Genomic DNA, 19770 nt, shown 5'->3' on the forward strand with positions numbered 1-19770 from the left:
AAGTCCATCCATGTTGTCATAAATGGCAAGATCTCATTCTTTTGTATGGCTATGTAATATCCCATTATACATACCATATGTGTGTGTGTGTGTATAGATAGATAGATAGATAGATATGTGTGTGTGTGGATATATATATGTGTGTGTGTGTGTATGGATATATATATGTGTGTGTGGACATATATATGTGTGTGTGTATGGATATATATATGTGTGTGTAGATATATATGTGTGTGTGTGTGGATATATATATGTGTGTGTATATATATGTGTGTGTGTATATATATATGTGTGTGTGTGTTTATATATATATATATATATATATATATATATATATATGTATAACCCTGGCTATATCAAACTGCACAAGATCCGGGCATCCCAGAACATCTCTAAGACGATCGCTACATCACAGAACCATATCTATCTCACTGCTGACAACCTCATCTTGAACCTACAGGATGAAAGTTATATATACATATATATAAATGTACATATATATATATATATATATATATATCTTCTTTATCCATCCATCTATTGATGGATGTTGGAGTTGCTTCCATATCTTGGCTATTGTAAATAATGCTGCAATAAACATATGGATGCATGTATCTTTTCACATTACGTTTTTGTTCTCTTTGGGCAAATACCCAATAGTAGATTGCTGGATCATATGGTATTTCTATTTTTAATTTTTAAAAGATTTTAAAAGAGAGAGAGGGCACAAGCAGGGGAAGCTCCAGAGGGAGAGGGAGAAGCAGGCTCTCCATTGAGCGAGGAGCCCCGACATGGGGCTCAATCCCAGGATCCCTGGACCATGACCCAAGCCATAAGCAGACACTTAACCTACTGAGCCACCCAGGCACCCCTATTTTTAATTTTTTAAGGAAACTTCATACTGTTTTTTTATGGTGGCTGCACCAATTTATATTCCCACTCACAGAGCAAGAGGGTTCCTTTTCCTCCATGTCCTCATCAACATTTCTTATTTCTTGTCTTTTTGATTCTAGTCATTCTGACAGGTGTTAGGTGATATCTCATTGTAGTCTTGCATTGCATTTCCCTGATTATTAGTGATATTGAGCATCTTTTCAAGTGTCTGTTGGCCATCTATATGTCATCTTTAGAAAAATGTCTATCCGGGTCCTCTGCTTATTTTTTAATTGGATTGTTTGTTTTATTTGGCATTGAGTTATATATGTTCTTTATATATTTTGGATGCTAACCGTTTATCAGATATATAATTTGCAAGTATCTTCTCCAATTCAGTAGGTTGCCTTTTCATTTTGTTGATGGTTTTCTTTGCTGTGCAAAAGCTTTTTATTTTAGTGTGGTCCTAATAATTTATTTTTGCTTTTGTTCCCCTTGCCTGAGAATACATATCTAGAAAGATGTTGCCAAGGTCAATGTCAGAGAAATTACTATGTTTTCTCCTAGGAGTTTTATATTTTCAGATCTCAAAGTCTTTAAAGTGCCTTTGCACTTTAAAAGTTTTATTTATTATCTCATTCATGCTAGAAAAAATAGAAAAACTAAGGCAAATAAAAATACTAAAGTTACCAAAAATTGATCCACCATCTAGAGATAAATACTAACATTTTTTAATGAAAAGCGGCCTCCTGTGTTTTCTTACTGTAAAAGAAATATATTTTATTTTTTAAAAAGACAACTCACAAACATTTGTTTGAAGTGAGACAGCCATACTCCCACCACTGAAAGACATTTTAATAGCTTTGCTTCATAACTTTCCAGACTTTTAAAAGTCACATATGTACCAAAAATTGGTTTCTATAAAAATGGGCTAATACTATGGATACCACTTTGTAACTTACAAATATCTAGGTGTAAATATATTATGAACATTCTTCCAAGTTAATATTTATAACTTTCAGCATTTTTAATAAATGTTTTGCTCTCTTTGAATTAAGTCAAGATCAAACATTCATACCTGCATTGGAGCCCACTCAAATTATTTGCTGTTGGGTCAGTGATGTGTTGCTTTTTTTCAGGACGACCCTGACACATTTTATTCCTTCAAGTACCAGATCAGGGAAGGAAATTGTTCTGTTCAAAGTGGCAAAACCTGGCAGGATTGTGACTACAAAGAATCTACACAAGCTGTAAGTGGGTTGACGGTTCCTGAGCCCCCGGTGTTCTCTGTTGAGACTGGCAGAATTTTTTTTTTTTTTTTTTTTTTTTTTTACTAGAGCTGAAGATGGTTAGTATAGTTAGGCTCTTTGTAAGGGATGCATATAAACCCTCAAATGTGTAGAAAAGGCAAGTGTTTGTTGTCTGTGTTCTCGGGCTCTGTGTCAGAGCACAAAGCCCAGCAGTTAAATACAGAGAAAGTCCTCCCATGAGAAGGGGACTCTATCGACCAACTGGGGCAGTAGACCAGGCCCCAAAGAGACAACAGATCAACATTTGGGCCAAGATCCAGGGCTGGTGAAGGGACAGCATGGGTGCTTTATTTGCATGGGCTCTGCCTCCAACTAGCAGACCCCGGAGAGCCTGTGTGCTGCCTCCTAAAGGGGAGCTAACAACGGCCTCATCGGATTGTTGGAGGATGAAATGAGACACAGTATGCCAAGAAGCTTCTTTTGATAACAATGGCTATCGACGTGCCTGGCACAGCGCAGCTGGTTGTTTTGCCTTAATGAGGGGGGCGTGGGGACAGTGTCTGCTCAGAAGCAGGCGGCTCTTTCCACAGTCCGGGGTCCGCCCCCAGCATGTCACAGCGCTGGCCTCCTGCACGCGGTTTCAACACCGAAATGGGAGGTCAATCAAGAGGAGAGTTTAACGGGCCGGCTCTAAGGCGCTGCATCATTTTGGTGAAAAGGAAACTTGCTTTAAAACCTCACCTTTTGGGCAGCCCGGATGGCTCAGCGGTTTAGGGCCGCCTTCAGCCCATGGTGATGACCTTGGAGACCCGGGATCGAGTCCCACGTTGGGCTCCCTGCGTGGAGCCTACTTTTTCCTCTCCCTGTGTCTCTGCCTCTACGTCTCTCATGCATAAGTGAATAAAATCTTTAAGATAAGGAAAACCTCGCCTTTTGTACTGCTTCCCCTCCAACGGCTCGTGGAGGTCAGTGGCTTGTAAGAATAATCCTTAGGCTACAAAAACTCATTCTTGGGCCTCAAAACTGTTTTTTAAAAAAAATCTTGGCAAGTTTAAAAGAAAGGCAAAGCTATATTGAGCCACAGTACGAGGTGGATTTCCCGCCTGAAAGGTGGAGATAAATGGCCTCTCTCTCTTTTTGTTCTTTGCAGGCCACGGGAGAATGCTCCGCGACCGTGGGGAAGAGAGGGAAAACGAAGTTCTCCGTGGCTACGCAGACCTGCCAAATCACTCCCGGTGGGTCTTTCCGGTGGCAGAGCAGCGCCGGGCTCCTGCCGGTGTTGGGGCCGCACACTCGGGGAGAGCCCCCAGGAGGCGCCCGGACTCCCCAGGGCCCCCCCTCCCTGCGGCCTGAGCTTCCGACCCGCGGGTTCGGGCTCTGGGCTGGGAACCTTCCTTGGTAACTGCAGACGGACGTTCCTCGTCGAGCACGTGACGTCGGCTTCTCGCCCGTCAGTGCCCCCCGCCCCGTTCTTACAGCCCGCCTCCTCCGGCCTCGGACGGCCCCGAAATAACGGGGAGAGCGCCTCAGACGCGTCTTCCCGAGGGAGCCCGGGCCCCGGCCTCCACGCCGGCTAGAGACCCGCAGCAGAGGACTCTGCGACCACACGCACCGGGCCACCCCTCTCTGCCTCCTGCTCTAAGCTCGGCCGAAACGGACATATACCGTGTTCCACACCACTGGCCCGGACTCAGCCTGCTTTCTCGGAGCCGTCCTTCTCCTCCCGCCCCCTGGCTCCTCCTCCCGCCTCCTGGCTCCTCCTCACGACCCCTGACTCCTCCTCACACCTCCTGACTCCTCCTCAGGCCCCCTGGCTCCTCCTCACATCTCCTGGCTCCTCCTCACACCTCCTGGCTCCTCCTCCCGCCTCCTGGCTCCTCCTCCCGCCTCCTGGCTCCTCCTCAGGCCTCCTAGCTCCTCCTCACATCTCCTGACTCCTCCTCCGGCCTCCTAGCTCCTCCTCACACCTCCTGGCTCCTCCTCACACCTCCTGGCTCCTCCTCCCGCCTCCTGGCTCCTCCTCCCGCCTCCTGGCTCCTCCTCCCGCCTCCTGGCTCCTCCTCAGGCCTCCTAGCTCCTCCTCACATCTCCTGGCTCCTCCTCCGGCCTCCTAGCTCCTCCTCACATCTCCTGGCTCCTCCTCCGGCCTCCTAGCTCCTCCTCACATCTCCTGACTCCTCCTCCGGCCTCCTAGCTCCTCCTCACACCTCCTGGCTCCTCCTCACACCTCCTGGCTCCTCCTCCCGCCTCCTGGCTCCTCCTCCCGCCTCCTGGCTCCTCCTCAGGCCTCCTAGCTCCTCCTCACATCTCCTGGCTCCTCCTCCGGCCTCCTAGCTCCTCCTCACATCTCCTGGCTCCTCCTCACACCTCCTGGCTCCTCCTCCCGCCTCCTGGCTCCTCCTCACACCTCCTGACTCCTCCTCCGGCCTCCTAGCTCCTCCTCACACCTCCTGGCTCCTCCTCAGGCCTCCTAGCTCCTCCTCACATCTCCTGGCTCCTCCTCCGGCCTCCTAGCTCCTCCTCCCACCTCCTGCCTGGCTCCTCCTCACATCTCCTATCTCCTCCTCCCTCCTCCTGGCTCCTCCTCCCACCTCCTGGCTTCTCCTCACATCTCCTAGCTCCTCCTCACACCTCCCGGCTCCTCCTCCAGCATCCTAGCTCCTCCTCACGCCTCATAGCTCTTGTCGCCTGGTTGACCTTGACTACTGTTCACCCTTCTTAGCTCAGGTCTGTTCTCCTCAGGAAAGTTTTCCCTGAGCTCGCTCTGGGCTCCTGATTTTCCAAGCTCCTGCCGAATTATACTGAGATGATCCGTCTGCAGTTCTGTCTCTCTCACTTGACTTTACTCAACTGCTTCACACCAGTGACCATCACTAGCGAATTAATGTACCCACAGCCTAGCTCAGCACCTGGCTCATTACAGCAGTTGCAAAACATGTTTGTTGGGTCGAAGTGATACAGAATGCTATACCCTGAACTGGGCTTCAAGGAGCTTTAATTAATGCTAAAAATAATAAATAATAATGTATCTGTTATGTTTTATTTTTCTAAAGAAAAACATTTATTTTAGAGAGGGTGCGAGAGTGCAGGGGTGGAGGGGTGGGGCGTGGAGGGACAGAAGGAGAGAGATTCTCAGACTCCCCACTGAGCATGAAGCCCCACATGACAGGGGGCACCGTCTTACGATGGATCCTGAAATCATGACCTGAGCGGATATCAAGAGTAGAACACTTAATGGATTGAGCCAGCCAGGTGCCCCAGTGTTTTGCTTTTTATAAGAGGATAAACCCATGTTGCTTCTATAATTTAAAATTACTTTTAAGTAAGATTTTAAAACATTTTATTTATTCATGAGAGACACAGAGACATAGGCAGAGGGAGAAGCAGACTCCCTGTGGGGAGCCTGACGTGGGCCTCGATTCCAGGACCCCAGGATCACGACCTGGGCAGAAGGCAGAGGCTCAACCCCTGAGCCACCCAGGCATCCCACTTTTAAATAATTTTAAAATAACTGTGCACAAAATTATGCACATAAGGTGTTCCTAAGCAAATGAGAGGTTTATTGTGCTGACTAGAAAGCAATCTTGCATCCTCTTTTTTTTTTTTTTTTCTCACATAGTAGGATTTACTGGAAAGTTTATGAGGGCCTTCTAAGTTATCTTACGTATTTAGGGCAACGTATCTAAATGCAGGTTTCACTCATTAATGCTGCCCTTTTGCCTGCTCTTTGTCAAGCCGAGGGTCCTGTGGTGACAGCCCAGTATGACTGCCTTGGCTGTGTGCACCCCATCTCAATTGCAAGCCCTGAGCTGGAACCCGTCCTAAGACACGCCATCGAACATTTTAACAACAACACGGATCGCTCCCACCTCTTTGCTCTCAGAGAAGTGAAAAAGGCCCACAGACAGGTTTGTTCTTTAACTTCATTTCGCACAGGAGTCAGTATTACATGTTCTTTGTAGAAACAGCGAAATGGAAAAAGTTACTCTGTCCTTCGGGTTTCAAGAAAACTGTATCATCACCCAGCTGTCGTAAGTCAAACACGGCTCTAAAAATTAAATTTTACCTAAAAAGTTGGCACAGCTTTCTGGATATCCTCTAAATTCTAGGTTCACTGGGGGGATAAAAAAGTAAATACTTGTAAATCTGGTCTTTTCATTGCCTCAGTTCACTGAGCCTTTACTGATAGTTGACTGGGCCCCTTGTATTTCAGCCTCCAATTACAAAGGACTCACTTGGGTCGGTAACATACCCTGCTTTTTTTTTTTCTTTTTTCTTTTTCTTTTTCTTTTTTTACATACCCTGCTTTTAATAGACCTTCCAGCTCGTTTTCATGCGACACCTGGGCTCTGCCCAGTTAAGTCCCTATCCAGCCGTGTCAGGGCGCAACTAGCCCAGGATGAACCAGGAGAAATCTTATTGCCTAGCAGTCTGGGAACCTGAGGTCCTACCAGTAAAGGCCACCCAAGCTCCAAAGTTTTCTTTAGCCATCTAGAATAGCACTATTAATATTTCACAGATTCAATGGAAGCTTTCCTTCCTGCTGCCTAGAGAAGAAACACTGCTAGGTCTTCCTTAGGGAAACGGAATGACTCCACGTGTATATTGTGTTCCATTGTTAGATGTGTAGGAGTGTGTGTGTGGGGGGGGGGCTGTGTGGAGGGAGTGAGACTCATAAAGTGTTTGCTAGTTCCTGAGAAATGACTTCTGCCTAGAAGGATCATCGTTCATATTCTTGAGTACGTATGATAGGCCATGCAGCATTCTCTGTTCCTCATGATGCTGTCAATGGTGTTTAAGCTGCCTTTTAAATATTTGATCCAAAATTGTTTCAGGTGGTGACCGGATGGAACTATGAAATTACTTACTCAATTGAGCAAACGAATTGTTCCAAGGAGAATTATCTATTCTTAACTCCAGACTGCAAGTCCCTTCTGAATGGTGTAAGTAGGCAACAATCTAATTATAAAGTTCTTAGCATTTTGTGTCTGGTCTTTCCAGGTGTGGGAACCCTCAGCTATGTAGAAAGTCTCGGTCGCTAAAATGTTAGATGGTATTTACCGATTCACATTCCCTTGGGAACTCCGAAGCTCTCGTACTGATCAAGCTGCCTTACCCACCTAGTCAAAGAGTCTACACACCCTAGCAGAGCACTTACAGATGTCAGCAGGGACTATGAGAGCCTGAAACAAAAAGATGCCATGATCAAGTTGTCTTTTCATGCCTTCCCTTTCCTGTCTCCGTTTCTTCTCCATGTGCCCGATGTCCTTACTCCCAAGCTCTACTCAGAACAGTCCCTCACCTCCAACTTGTCTCTGCTTGCTTTCTTACCTTTCCTCCCCTGCCTTTATCTCTAATAAACAGATCCCAAGTCTCTATCCCTCAGTGACCCTTTCTGGGATGCTATCCTGTTGTCTGAACCAAAATTATGTTCAAAGAGAGGATCTCAAGGTAATGGTCATTAGTGCATATTAAGATGGCTAAGGCCTGATACTTCCCCAGAAATAATAGAAATATTGGTCTATTAGCAGAAGACACTGTTTAAGCAATGGATTGGTGCAAGCCCTTTAACTTAGAAATTTGAATTCTAGAATTATATGTGAAGAAAATGAGAAATCCTGGGGCACCTGGGTGGCTCAATCAGTTAAATACCTGCCTTCAGCTCGGGTCATGATCTCAGGGTCCTGGGATCGAGCCCCACATCAGGCTCCCTGCTCAGTGGGAAGTCTGCTTCTTTCCCTCTGCCCCTCCCCCTGCTCATGCTCTCTCTCTCTCTCTCTCAAATAAATACAAATCTTTAAAAAAAATAAAGAAAATGAGAAATCCAGACAGCAATAATTTCAGCATTATTATTAATAGAGAAACATTGGAAGTGGCTTATATCTTCAACGGTAGGGAATGAATGGTTAAGTAAATTGCAGTATATCTGTAGAGTAGGATATATGCAGCCATTAAAATTACATTTCTAGTTTTTAGTGACGGTAAAATGGTCATAATCTGTTAAGTAAAAAACAAAAAAGTAGGGTACAAAAGTATACATACACAATCATTCAAATATATAAAGTAAATGTAACTATAAGTGGTGAGAAACTAATATGCCAAAACATAAAATATAGTTAACTTTCAGTTGGAAATACAGGTGCTTTTTCTAATTCTTCATACTTTTTGGAACTCTTCAATACTTTTCAGTGTCTCTGGTGAAGTATACATTTATTTCATAATTGGGGGGAAAGTTAAAAGGGTTAAAAGAGTAAAAAGACAACCCGCAGAGTGGGAGACAATATTTGCAAATCCCTTCTTTGGTAAGAGTTTAGTATGAAGAACATATTTAAAAACCCCTATACTGCAACAACAAAAAGACAACCCAATTTTAAAATGGGCAATGGAAAAATAAATAAATAAATAAATAAATAGATAGATAGATAGATAGATAGATAGATAGATAGATAGATAATTCAAGCCACAGGATGGTTTTAAGTTTTATAATTGGAAAATAATAGGTGTTGGGGAGGACGTGGAGAAACTGGAACTTTTGTATATTGCTGGTGGGAATGTAAAAATGATGCAGCCGCTGTGGAAAACAGTTTGGCAGCTCCCCTAAAAGATAAACAGAGAATTACCATACAACCCAACAAATGCATGCCTAGGTGTATATACCCAAACAAATTGAAAACAGATACTTGTATGCCAACATTCATTGCAGTATTATTCACAATAGTCCAAAAGTGGAAACAACCCAAAGTCTCGTCAACAGATGAATGAGTACACAAAATGGGATATATGTATAAAACAATGGAAAATTCTTTAGCCAAAGAAAGAAATACTGACACATGCTACAACATGACTAAAACTTGAAAACATTACACTAAATGAAAGAAACCAGACACGAAAGGATGAATGTTGCATGATTCCAGTTATATGAAATATCGAAAATATGCAAATTCATAGAGACAAAAAGTAGATTAGAGTTTACCAGGGGCTGGAGGAGGGAGAATGGGAATTTATTGTTTAATGAGTACAGAATTTGCATTTGGGGTGATGAACACTTGGAAATGGATAGTGGTGATGGCAGCACACCACTGGGAATGTAACTAATGCCACTGAATTATGCATTTTTTAATGGTTAAAATAGCAAATTTTACATTGTATGTATTTTACCATAATAAGAAATAGTAAAAAGAGAGAGGAATTGGGATCCCTGAGTGGCGCAGCGGTTTAGCGCCTGCCTTTGGCCCAGGGCGTGATCCTGGAGACCCGGGATCGAATCCCACATCGGGCTCCCGGTTAATGGAGCCTGCTTCTCCCTCTGCCTGTGTCTCTGCCTCTCTCTCTCTCTCTCTCTGTGTGTGACTATCATAAATAAATAAAAATTAAAAAAAAAAAAGAGAGAGAGGAATTCTCCAGAAACGTATGCTCTCACTACTATTTCACTTTGTCAGTTTGATTCAAGTCTGGTCATTGAAGCATCTGGCTATTCACAATAGCCAAGATTTTGAAGAGACGAAAGTGTCCATCGATAGATAAGTGTATAAATAAATCTTGGTGAATATTACTCAGCCATGAAAAATGAAATCTTGCCATTTGTCACAACATGGATGGAACTAGAGGATATTATGCTAAGTGAAATAAGTCAGAGAAAGACACTACTGTATGATTTTACTTATGTGGATTCTAAAAAACAAAAGAAGGGTGCCTGGGTGGCTCAGTGGTTGAGCATCTGCCTTTGGCTCAGGGCGTGATCCCAGGGTCCTCAGATCGAGTCCCACGTCGGGCTCCCCACATGGAGCCTGCTTCTCCCTCTGCCTGTGTCTCTGCCTCTCTCCCTATGTCTCTCATGAATAAATAAATAAAATCTTAAAAATTAAAAAAATTAAAAACAAAGCAAATAACAGAAGCAGACATACAGATACAGGAAACAAACTATTGATTGCCAGAAGGGAGAGGGTTTGGGCAGCAGGTGAAATAGATGTGAAGGGGGGTAAAAAGTACAAACCTCCAGTTATAAAGCAATTAAGTCATGGGGCTGTATGTAGTGTACAGAATAGAGAAGATAGTCAATAATATTGTAATAACTTTGTATGGCAACAGATGGTAACTAGACTTATGGGGATCGTTTTGTAAAGTATAAAATTGTTGAATCGGGGGCACCCGGGTGGCTCAGTTAAGCATCTGGCTCTTGGTTTCAGCTCAGGTTGTGACCTCAGGATCCTGAGATCAAGCCCTCTGTGGAGAGTGGGCTTTCCCTCTCCCTCTTCTGCCCCTTCCCCCTGCTTGAGCTCTCCCTCTCTCTCTCTCTCTCTCAAATAAATAAATAAATCTTTTTAAAAATATTTAATCACTGTGATGTACACCTGAAACTAATATCAATTATACTTCAGTTTTTTTCAAAAAGCTCTTAAAACTCTTTATATAGGTTAACTGTATGCTGAATGTATCAGTTTCTATTCTATCAGCAATGCATACCCCAGATAGAATTCAGTATCAAAAAAAAAAAAAAAAAAAAAACTCTTAGGGGCACCTGGCTGGCTCAGTTGTCAGAGCATGCAACTCTTGATCTTGGGGTCATGAGTTCAAGTCCCACCTTAAGGATAGAGTTTACTTTTTAGAAAATGAATTAGAAAGTCATGAAGATTAAAAAAAAAAACTTAGCTAATTTCATAGACAAAAACCTTTCTAGTTTTCATTTTATCAGTCAACAGTGTGGTTAATATGCACTTATTTAACCACTATATTTTCATACATTTGTTAGAAATTTATGAGTTGAATTTATAAATTGTCTTCTGTATTCCTTAACCATTTCTTTTTTGGAATAAATCTTAAAGATTTGGAAAACAGTATTTCTATAGTAAAGGTATCAGTGCTTTGTCATAGTTTCTGTTGTTTACTTTTTAGTTTTCATTATGGTATTTCTGGACTTACAAATAGTTTTTGTTTATAGGTTGCAAAATTTACCAATATTTTCATTTTGAATTTTTCTACCATTTGCTCAGCAGTCACCTCATTTTTGTTTCTCCTAGTTTGTCTACAGTCAGTATTTTATCATGTAACTTTTGATCCTATCTGGAATTAATTTTAATGTATCTTGTAATTTTTTCAATTTTTTAAAGAGAATAACCAGATATCTCAACAATCTTCCCTTCTACATAAATTCGTGACAATCTTCATTCCATAATTGTCTCTTCCAAAAAATTTCTTCTCTGTTTCTGTACCAATACCACCACCCATAGCTTCACAGAAAGTTTAAATATGTGATTTATTATCTAGTGTTTATATCTTCAAAAGCAACCTTAGAATAAGTTTGTGAGAAAAACTTACATTGCCACATAGATTGGAATTGGATTACATGCCTAAATTAATTTGAGGAGAACTGGCATATATGCTCTTTAATCTTTTTAGTCAAGAATTTGGTATACATCTCTGTTTAGACAAGATTCATTTTATAATTCTAAAGTGGTGGGATATTTAAAATATATATACCTAGAATATTGCTCACTAATGATATTTCTAGGTTTTGTTTTCTTTTGTTTTTGGTTATTGTCATCAGAAATTAAACCCTTTTGTTTTTATTTTCTTCTATTATTGGAAACAAATGTATACATTTTTATGCATTTTTCTTACATCCAGCAACTTCACTGAATTCTTATTAGCTCTAACAGCTTTTCATTGATTCTTTGATTGTTGTATGTATACAATAATATCTTATGCAAAAAATGTTTTTTCTTTTCTGAAACTCATTTTTTTGTTCCATGTCTTAATGAATTGACCCAAATAGACAGACATAATTTCTTAAATACCAGTGATCACACACCATCATGTTTTATTCCTGATTTTATTGGGAAAGCCTCTAGAATTTTGTCATTATGTATAATACTTGCTGTGGGTTCCAGTAGACGTTCTTTATCATGTTAAGGAAGCCTCCTAACATTCCTGTTCTTTAAAGAATTTTGTTCTATTTGTTTTCTTCTTAAATAAGGAATTGATATTGAATTCAGCAAATGGTTTAGAATAGACTTTAAAATATCATACTATGTTTTCCTAATTTAATCTGTTAGGTTGTTTTAACAACTTTCCTAAAGTAATCTTTAGGTCCCTAAATTAAATTCTGTTTGTTTGGTGTTAATTATTCTTTAGATATGCATTTGGATTCTATTTCTAGCTTAGGAATTCTACATCTATATTTATTTATTTATTTATTTATTTATTTTAATTTTATTTATGATAGTCACACACAGAGAGAGAGAGAGAGAGAGGCAGAGACACAGGCAGAGGGAGAAGCAGGCTCCATGCACCGGGAACCCGATGTGGGATTCGATCCCGGGTCTCCAGGATCACGCCCTGGGCCAAAGGCAGGCGCCAAACCGCTGCGCCACCCAGGGATCCCTACATCTATACTTAGAAGTGAAAGGAGTTTGGCAGTTTTCTGGGTGTGTGTTTGTATATTCATTCTATTTTTTCAAGTTTAGATGTCGGGGTTATAATTTTACAGAATGAAAATAGTTTGCCATTATTTTAATTTCCTAAGTTAATTTTTTTAGTCATCTCTACACTCAACGTGGCTCAAACCAACAACCCTGAGATCAAGTCACATGCTCTATCTAGTAAGCCAACCATGCACCTCCACCACTCTTTTCTATATTCAGAAACAGTTTATACAACAGGGAAATATATATACTTCTTTAATTTTTAAAAGTATTCATCCATAAAATATCTACATTGTTTGGAGGTGAGAAGTGGAATGTAAGTTTAGAGTAGGAGTAGCATTCTTTTCTTTTCTAATCATTGGTCCATTCAGGTTTTCTTCTTGTTTTTAAGTCAGTTGGTTATTTATAGGGTTCCAGAAAATTATCTATTTCTTTGGAATTTAAATTATCATACACTTGTTCATGATATTCTCTAGTATTTTTATACTTCCCTGTATACTTTGCTATGTTGCCTTTTTTATGTGCTTGATTTTTCCCTACCTCAAGAGTGATCTTTTGAATTTATTATTTAATGCTAGTGCTTTCTGTTTTCAAACTTCTCAGTCTTTCCTTTACCTTCATTGTTTTCTCATTTTCCCAAAGCCTGTTCATTATTATTTTTCTTTAACTTTTGATATAAACACCTAGACTTTGGATTGTTTTGTTTTGTTCTTGCCTCTCCCCTTAAATTATGAAAGAATATAAAACCACGAGTTAATGCTAAATGGTGCTCTGGCAACATGATGTGGAATTTGTTTTGTCTTTTATTTTTTCCTTATCCAAGGAATCCTAACTATTTAAGTAAATGTGTCTATATTTCCAAGCAGCTAGTCTTTATTTGTTTATTTGTTTAAACTTACATTATTAATTTTCAGGGAGTTTTCTTTTTCTTTTTGGTGCTGAAGCCAAAGAACATGGCCATGTTATTTCTGATTTGCTAAATTTATTGAGCCTTTTTTGTGAACTAGTGTGGAAGTGATTAAAAATTTTGTACCACACTTATGAAAGAGTCATTTTAAATCCTGTGCATCATATGAAAGTATGATTGAAATATATCTTTATTACGTTATTCAAGCCTTCTATGACCTTATTTATTTTTTTAATCCATCTGGCCTGTCTTAGATTTATGGTGTACATTAATTTTTCCCACCACAACGATTTTTATCCATTTCTATTCCTATATGTTTTCTGCTTTATTTATCCTGATTCTGGGCTTCTATACTACGTGTTTTATAAAAATAAAATAATCAGGACGCCTGGGTGGCTCAGCGGTTGAGTGTCTGCCTTTTACTCAGGGCGTGATCCCAGAGTCCTGGGATCGAGTCCCGCATCGGGCTCTCTGCATGGAGCCTGCCTCTCTGTGTTTCTCATAAATAAATAAAATCTTTAAAAGAAATAAAATAAAATAATCTTTCTTGCTATCTTTGTGAGTTTTTCATTATCTTGAATTTTACTTTTTCCAGTATTAATGATGCTTTAGCTCTTATTTTGTCATATTTGCCTCCTATAGCTTTGCTCATCCAATATATTTAAATTTGATCTTTTTTATTATAAGATATTATACTTGAAGATGTAATACATTAATTTTGTTTTTAGCTTAATCTAAAAGTCTTGCCTTTTTAAAAGGCATATCTGTTCACTTATATGGTTATTATTTCTCTACTAGGTATTCTTGTCATCTTGATTCACGTTCCTATGGGCTTGCCACTGTGTTTGTTGTTGATACTGTTAACTAATTGTTTTTTATTTTCACTTTGCAATCAGACTATATTTTGTTTTCATTTTCTATGTGATGATTTGTAAGGCCAACATCCTATTTTGAGTTATGCAAGTTGTTTATGTTAAAGGTTCTTAAAAATGTTTTTTTACTTTTTGTATTTATATATATTTTTAAAACCAGGATATCGGTGAATGTACAGATCATGCACACATGGATCTTCAGCTAAGAATTGCTTCTTTCTCGCAGAAGTGTGAACTCTTTCCAGGTATGAGGTGATACATATTAATGCTCTACTACTGCCTGTTGGTCACTGACAGCTGGCAAAGTCTTTCCCCAGGAGTTGTGCTTTGGTTTCCATGTCATGCCACAAAGTCTAGCTGATTGGCAGACCTTTCCAAGAACACCTGACCCCATCTCTGCCCACCTGTGCTGCAGCAGGATGCAGCTGACACTGCTCTGCAAGTAGCCAGGAGGGATTATGGTGAACACAAGGCGAAATGGCCGGCTGCTGGGTACAACACCAGCTGATCTTCCTTGTGTGCAACATGTCCCTATGTCAGGTGCTGTAAATTGGGAAAGCTGCATCTCATTTTTAACCACTTAGAGTAAAATCTTTTCAATGAAAGATTTTTTTTTTTAACCTACATGTTTTAATGGAGGGGAAGGGAAATACTGCAAGATTATATAAGGTCAAGTCCTCATTTCTTATACCAAGAGTTGGCTTTTCTCATTCCTGAGAGATAGTTGGATGCATTCCATGATGAGAAGCACTACTGAAGCTGCCTCCTCACCAGAATCATAGGACTTAAAATTTTCCCACTAGAGAGTCATTCCTTTAAGTAAGATTTGCTCTTTACAAGTTCTATCAAAGATACAAAAACTTAGGAAAAGTACAGTGTATTGATTGAGCCACTAACATCTACTGATTAAATGTTTCCCTGAACACACTTGGCTCTGAGAAGAGGGAAAGAGGAGAGGCCATAAGGTAAAAGTCAGACAGACAACCTCTACACACTCACTACTGAGCCTTGGGCTGTCCCATGACCCCCTTAAATGAATGTCAGATCACGTGCAGGGGAGCTACTGGGCTAGACTTTTCCTTCCCCTGCACATGCTAACTTAAAACCTGTTTCTTTCAGGGGAAGATTTTGTACAACCACCTTCCAGGATTTGCCTTGGCTGCCCCAAAAAAATACCTGTTGACAGCCCAGAGCTGGAGGTGCCTCTGACTCATTCCATTGCAAAGCTTAACGCAGAGAATAATGGAACTTTCTATTTCAAGATTGACAGTGTGCAAAATGCAACAGTACAGGTCTGTAAATTATGCTACAAAAGTAGTGATGTTATAGCCTATGTGCAAATTGCTGACTCGTTTTGCCATTGTCCTTGGCTCTGCACAGAGAACCAGCATACCTGGGGAATAGGTTTTGGGAGATTTGAATTTCAAGTGCCAGCCTCGCTGCATTCTTTGTGTGTGATCTCGGGAAAGTCACTTCAAACATGTTATTCCATTTTCTATCTGTAAACAATAGGGGTGAGGATCAAATAAGAACATATAATGTCAAAAAAAAAGAACATATAATGTCAATCATTTTTCAAACTCCAAAGTGCTCTGTAATTACTAGCCACTATTATATAATTAACAAAATTCAGTGCTAGGAGAAGCAAGACTTACTCTCTACCTTTCTAGACTCATTCTCATAGTAGTATTGCTTAGTGCCTTGGGCTTGGCCTCATTGGTCTGTCATTGTCCAGACTCTTCACATTCTCACCTGCATGTCATTTCTACCCTGCCTTGAGTGCCCTTCCCTCCTACAGATGTACCCTCTGGGAATTCATCTCTCTCTCTCCATGTCCTGTCAATAGAGGCTAAAGAGTGTCCTATTCCGGGGGTCAGGAGACCCAGCTCTACCAAAATACCACCACCATCCTGAGTGATCTTGGAGCCACTCGGACTCACTCAACTCTTGTGGTGCCATCTGAAAAATGAGTGGCTGGATTACTAGACCCAAGTTCATTCCACTCCAGCAGCCTATAACCAATGTTTTTATGGACAAAGTCGCATGATAGATCTCACAACTGGCTTCCCTAAATACCAGCTAAAGAAAAGTAATCAAAATAGAACCACACTTTTACACCAAAATAACATAATCTTTATAAACTGGTGAAAGAAGTATCACTAAAAAAAAAATCATGCTTTTGGCTCAATATTGAATTTGTAGAAATATAAACTAGAAGGAGTCCTGGGCTGTCTGGGTGGCTCAGTGCTTGAGAGTCTCTGCCTTTGGCTCAGGTTGTGATCTCGGGGTCCTGGGATCAGGTCCCACATCAGGCTCACAGCAAGGAGCCTGCTTCTCCCTCTGCCTATGTCTCTGCCTCTCTCACGGTCTCTCATGAATAAATAAATAAAATCTTTAAATAAATAAACTAGGAGTCCTTATATACAGTGATATTCATTGCAGCTTTAACTATAACCCCCCCCCAAAAAAAGATAAACTATCAAAATGATCAATAATCTAGAAATGATGAGCTCTATCTGACATATCCTTACAAAGGAGTATTAAGCAGCAATTTGAAAGCATCTTTGTGAGGCTCTTGGTGTGGTCAGTGACTTGTGTTAAAATATGCAGTGAAAAACAAGAGGCCATAAAGCTGAGCATGTCTTCTGTCCTCAATTGTGTCATTAAAAAGCACAGAGGACAATACTGAAAAGAAACAAATGCCTTAGACTATTCACAGTGCTGGTTTTTAGGTGATGGCACAATGGGCTCTTTATGTTCCTCTTTCTAGTTTCCTGTTTTAGTTTTATAACTGGAAGAAGCCCTCTAAACAAACAGTATCCAAGGAAATCAAACCTGACACTGTGTCTCCTACTCGGGCCCTTACTCCTGTTCCCGATGCCAGCACCCTCTCCCTGGTCTCCTGGCATGTGACCCACATCGGGTTCCCTCAAGGAGGCTACTAATCCATGCTCCTCCTGTCTGTCCACTCTTCTCCTCACTTTACCTCTCTGCTTTCCTGTGCCTTATTCTTCATGATGCAGGAGTATGTGGTCCTCTGCCATTTAGTGCAGGTCAGAGATCTGCCATCAGGAAGAGAACCTCTCATGCCCAAGCATGAATATCTAGTCATCTTGCTGGTTCGAGCTCTGTGAATTAGCTAATCAACACTCTCGTGTGTGTGTGTGTGTCTGTGTGTGTGTGTACACGTTAGTGTGCGTGAAGGATGCCAGGGAACAGCAGTAGGTAATGCTGTGAATTGAAGGGAACTGACATCCCTTCTGTTGCCAGATCATCCTGAAATCTTGTGAAAATTTCAAACTTACTCTCAAGAGGTGAATCGGTCTTCACTATGTTTGCATTTAAAGAGAGCAACTTGGGACGCCTGGGTGGCTCAGCGGTTGAGCTCAGGGCCTGAATCCCGGGGTCCTGGGATCGAGTCCCACATCAGGCTTCCCATAGGGAGCCTGCTTCTCCCTCTGCCTGTGTCTCTACCTCTCTCTGTGTGTCTCTCATGAATAAATAAATAAAATCTTTAAAAAAAAAATAAATAAAGAGAGCAACTTGACTGCTCGGACTTAGATATTCAAGGCAGCCTGGGTAGAAGCAGCCCATTTACTAAAAACTCAATGCATCAGGAGATGATTTGCTAAGAGCCAAGCTCTGAGTGACCAATCTGCCAAATGGTGGCTAAAGATTTGTTTTACAATCATAGATACACATAGTTGAGCACCATTTTAAGAAATATGGCATCATCAAAATAATTGAGGGCAGAGAGGATAATATTGTTTGGAAACTGTTGCAGAAAATTTTCTGAATATGAAGAAGTTTTAGAAATACCTTAACAATTTGTTTTGCTTTTGTTTTTCCTTTTATATATATATATCCAAGTATGATATTTGATTTACATCTAAATAAGTATAAAAGAGCTTTTGAAAGATTAAAAAAAACACATTGTGTCATAGTTCAAAGTCTTTTTCTTTTTTGCTCTCTTTTCTTGGTGATTTTTAAATAATGCTATGTTTTAGAACTGACAGGGTCTTAAATTACATGAAATGCCATAGTTTCCTTCCTGGAAAATTTATTGCACAGTAAAACAGTGCAAACATATTTTGTTTTTACATGTAAAATGATGTTAAATTCGAGGCTCAGATAAATAAATATAAGTGGCTTTCCCTCTCTGGAGTGGGACAATTTTGTTGTTGTTGAGGACTTACTGTCGGTATATAGCATTCCTGACACTACCTAATAAAAGCCAATAACATTCTTTATAATAACAAAAAAAAAAAGATTTGTTTTACAGTTTTAGTTTTGCCTTGGCCTTGCATGTTTAGTCCTGTGTGAATGCATATCTATTTCAAGCTAGTTTTGTATTTCAGAAACCAAGAACTTCTTAAATCCTCCTTGTCTCACACACATGAATGGTTCTGATTTCTATCACACGGTGCTTGTCTTGCTTGCCCCTCCCCCACTGCTGCTGTCCCCCCACCTCACCCCCATCTGTCAGTGTTCCTCCCTGCCTCTGCTCGGATGAATATGCTTCAAGGATCTGTGTGTGCAGGCTGAGGAGCTTCTCCTTTGACAAAGCCCTAGAAATGTCCAGGAGTATGTATGTGTCTAAGACTTGATACAAATGGCCAAATTACAAAGTTCTTTGCAATTATGCCGAAATACATTCACACCAACTGGGTATAAGACACTGACTGAGGATCATGAATTATATTCCTACCAGCAGTGATGGAGGCTGCACGCTCCCCATACCTGGCCAACAGCAGGCATCATCACTAGCTTCCATCTTTGCCAACATGGAAGATTAAACACAATGTTGCATTGCCTTTTGAACGTGCATATCCTTGGTTATTAATGAAGTAAACATTTTTTTTTCCAGGATAGATGATCATTTTAACTTCTTTTCTGAAATGCCTATTCATGCCCTTTGCACATTTGCTTTGGCATTTGGGCTTTTTATTGATCCTACATCATATTTTTCCCAAATTGCCTTGCTACTTTGCCTGGTGTGATTTTTGAGAATCAGTTTTCATTTTTGTCTAGTCAAATTTAGATATTTTCCCCTTCCTTTAGGTTTCCATCCTCTGCTCTTCACCTAAGAAAAGCCTTCCTCATCCTAAGATCTGATGAATAGTTATTTATATCTGTCTGGCTTATTAATTTAAATTTGTAAATGCCTTTGGAACTTATATTGCTATATAGCGTTCTCCATTTTAAAAACAAAACTTGAGGGAGATTCCTGGGTGGCTCCATGGTTTGGCGCCTGCCTTCGGCCCAGGGTGTGATCCTGGAGTCCCTGGATCGAGTCCTATGTCAGGCTCCCTACAGGGAGCCTGCTTCTCCCTCTGCCTGTGTCTCTGACTCTCTCTGTGTCTCTCATGAATAAATAAATAAAATCTTTAAAAATAAAAACAAAACTTGAACAGGATGGATTTAAGCAGGGAAGACTTCTGATAAGA

At 40.6% G+C, this 19770-nt stretch overlaps 1 protein-coding gene across 1 annotated transcript in view; it reads left to right on the forward strand.

Annotated features, from left to right (window-relative positions):
• KNG1 (kininogen 1) overlaps positions 1-19770 on the forward strand; it is a 28933-nt gene that overhangs the window by 2222 nt on the left and 6941 nt on the right. The window contains exons 2-7 of the mRNA XM_025451319.3: positions 2013-2123; positions 3274-3358; positions 5859-6031; positions 6959-7066; positions 14484-14568; positions 15443-15615. Coding sequence (XP_025307104.1) covers positions 2013-2123; positions 3274-3358; positions 5859-6031; positions 6959-7066; positions 14484-14568; positions 15443-15615 — 735 coding nt within the window. The remainder of the gene's footprint in view (positions 1-2012; positions 2124-3273; positions 3359-5858; positions 6032-6958; positions 7067-14483; positions 14569-15442; positions 15616-19770) is intronic.

The sequence above is a fragment of the Canis lupus genome, chromosome 34 (genome assembly GCF_003254725.2).
Source record: "Canis lupus dingo isolate Sandy chromosome 34, ASM325472v2, whole genome shotgun sequence".
Lineage (NCBI taxonomy): Eukaryota > Metazoa > Chordata > Mammalia > Carnivora > Canidae > Canis > Canis lupus.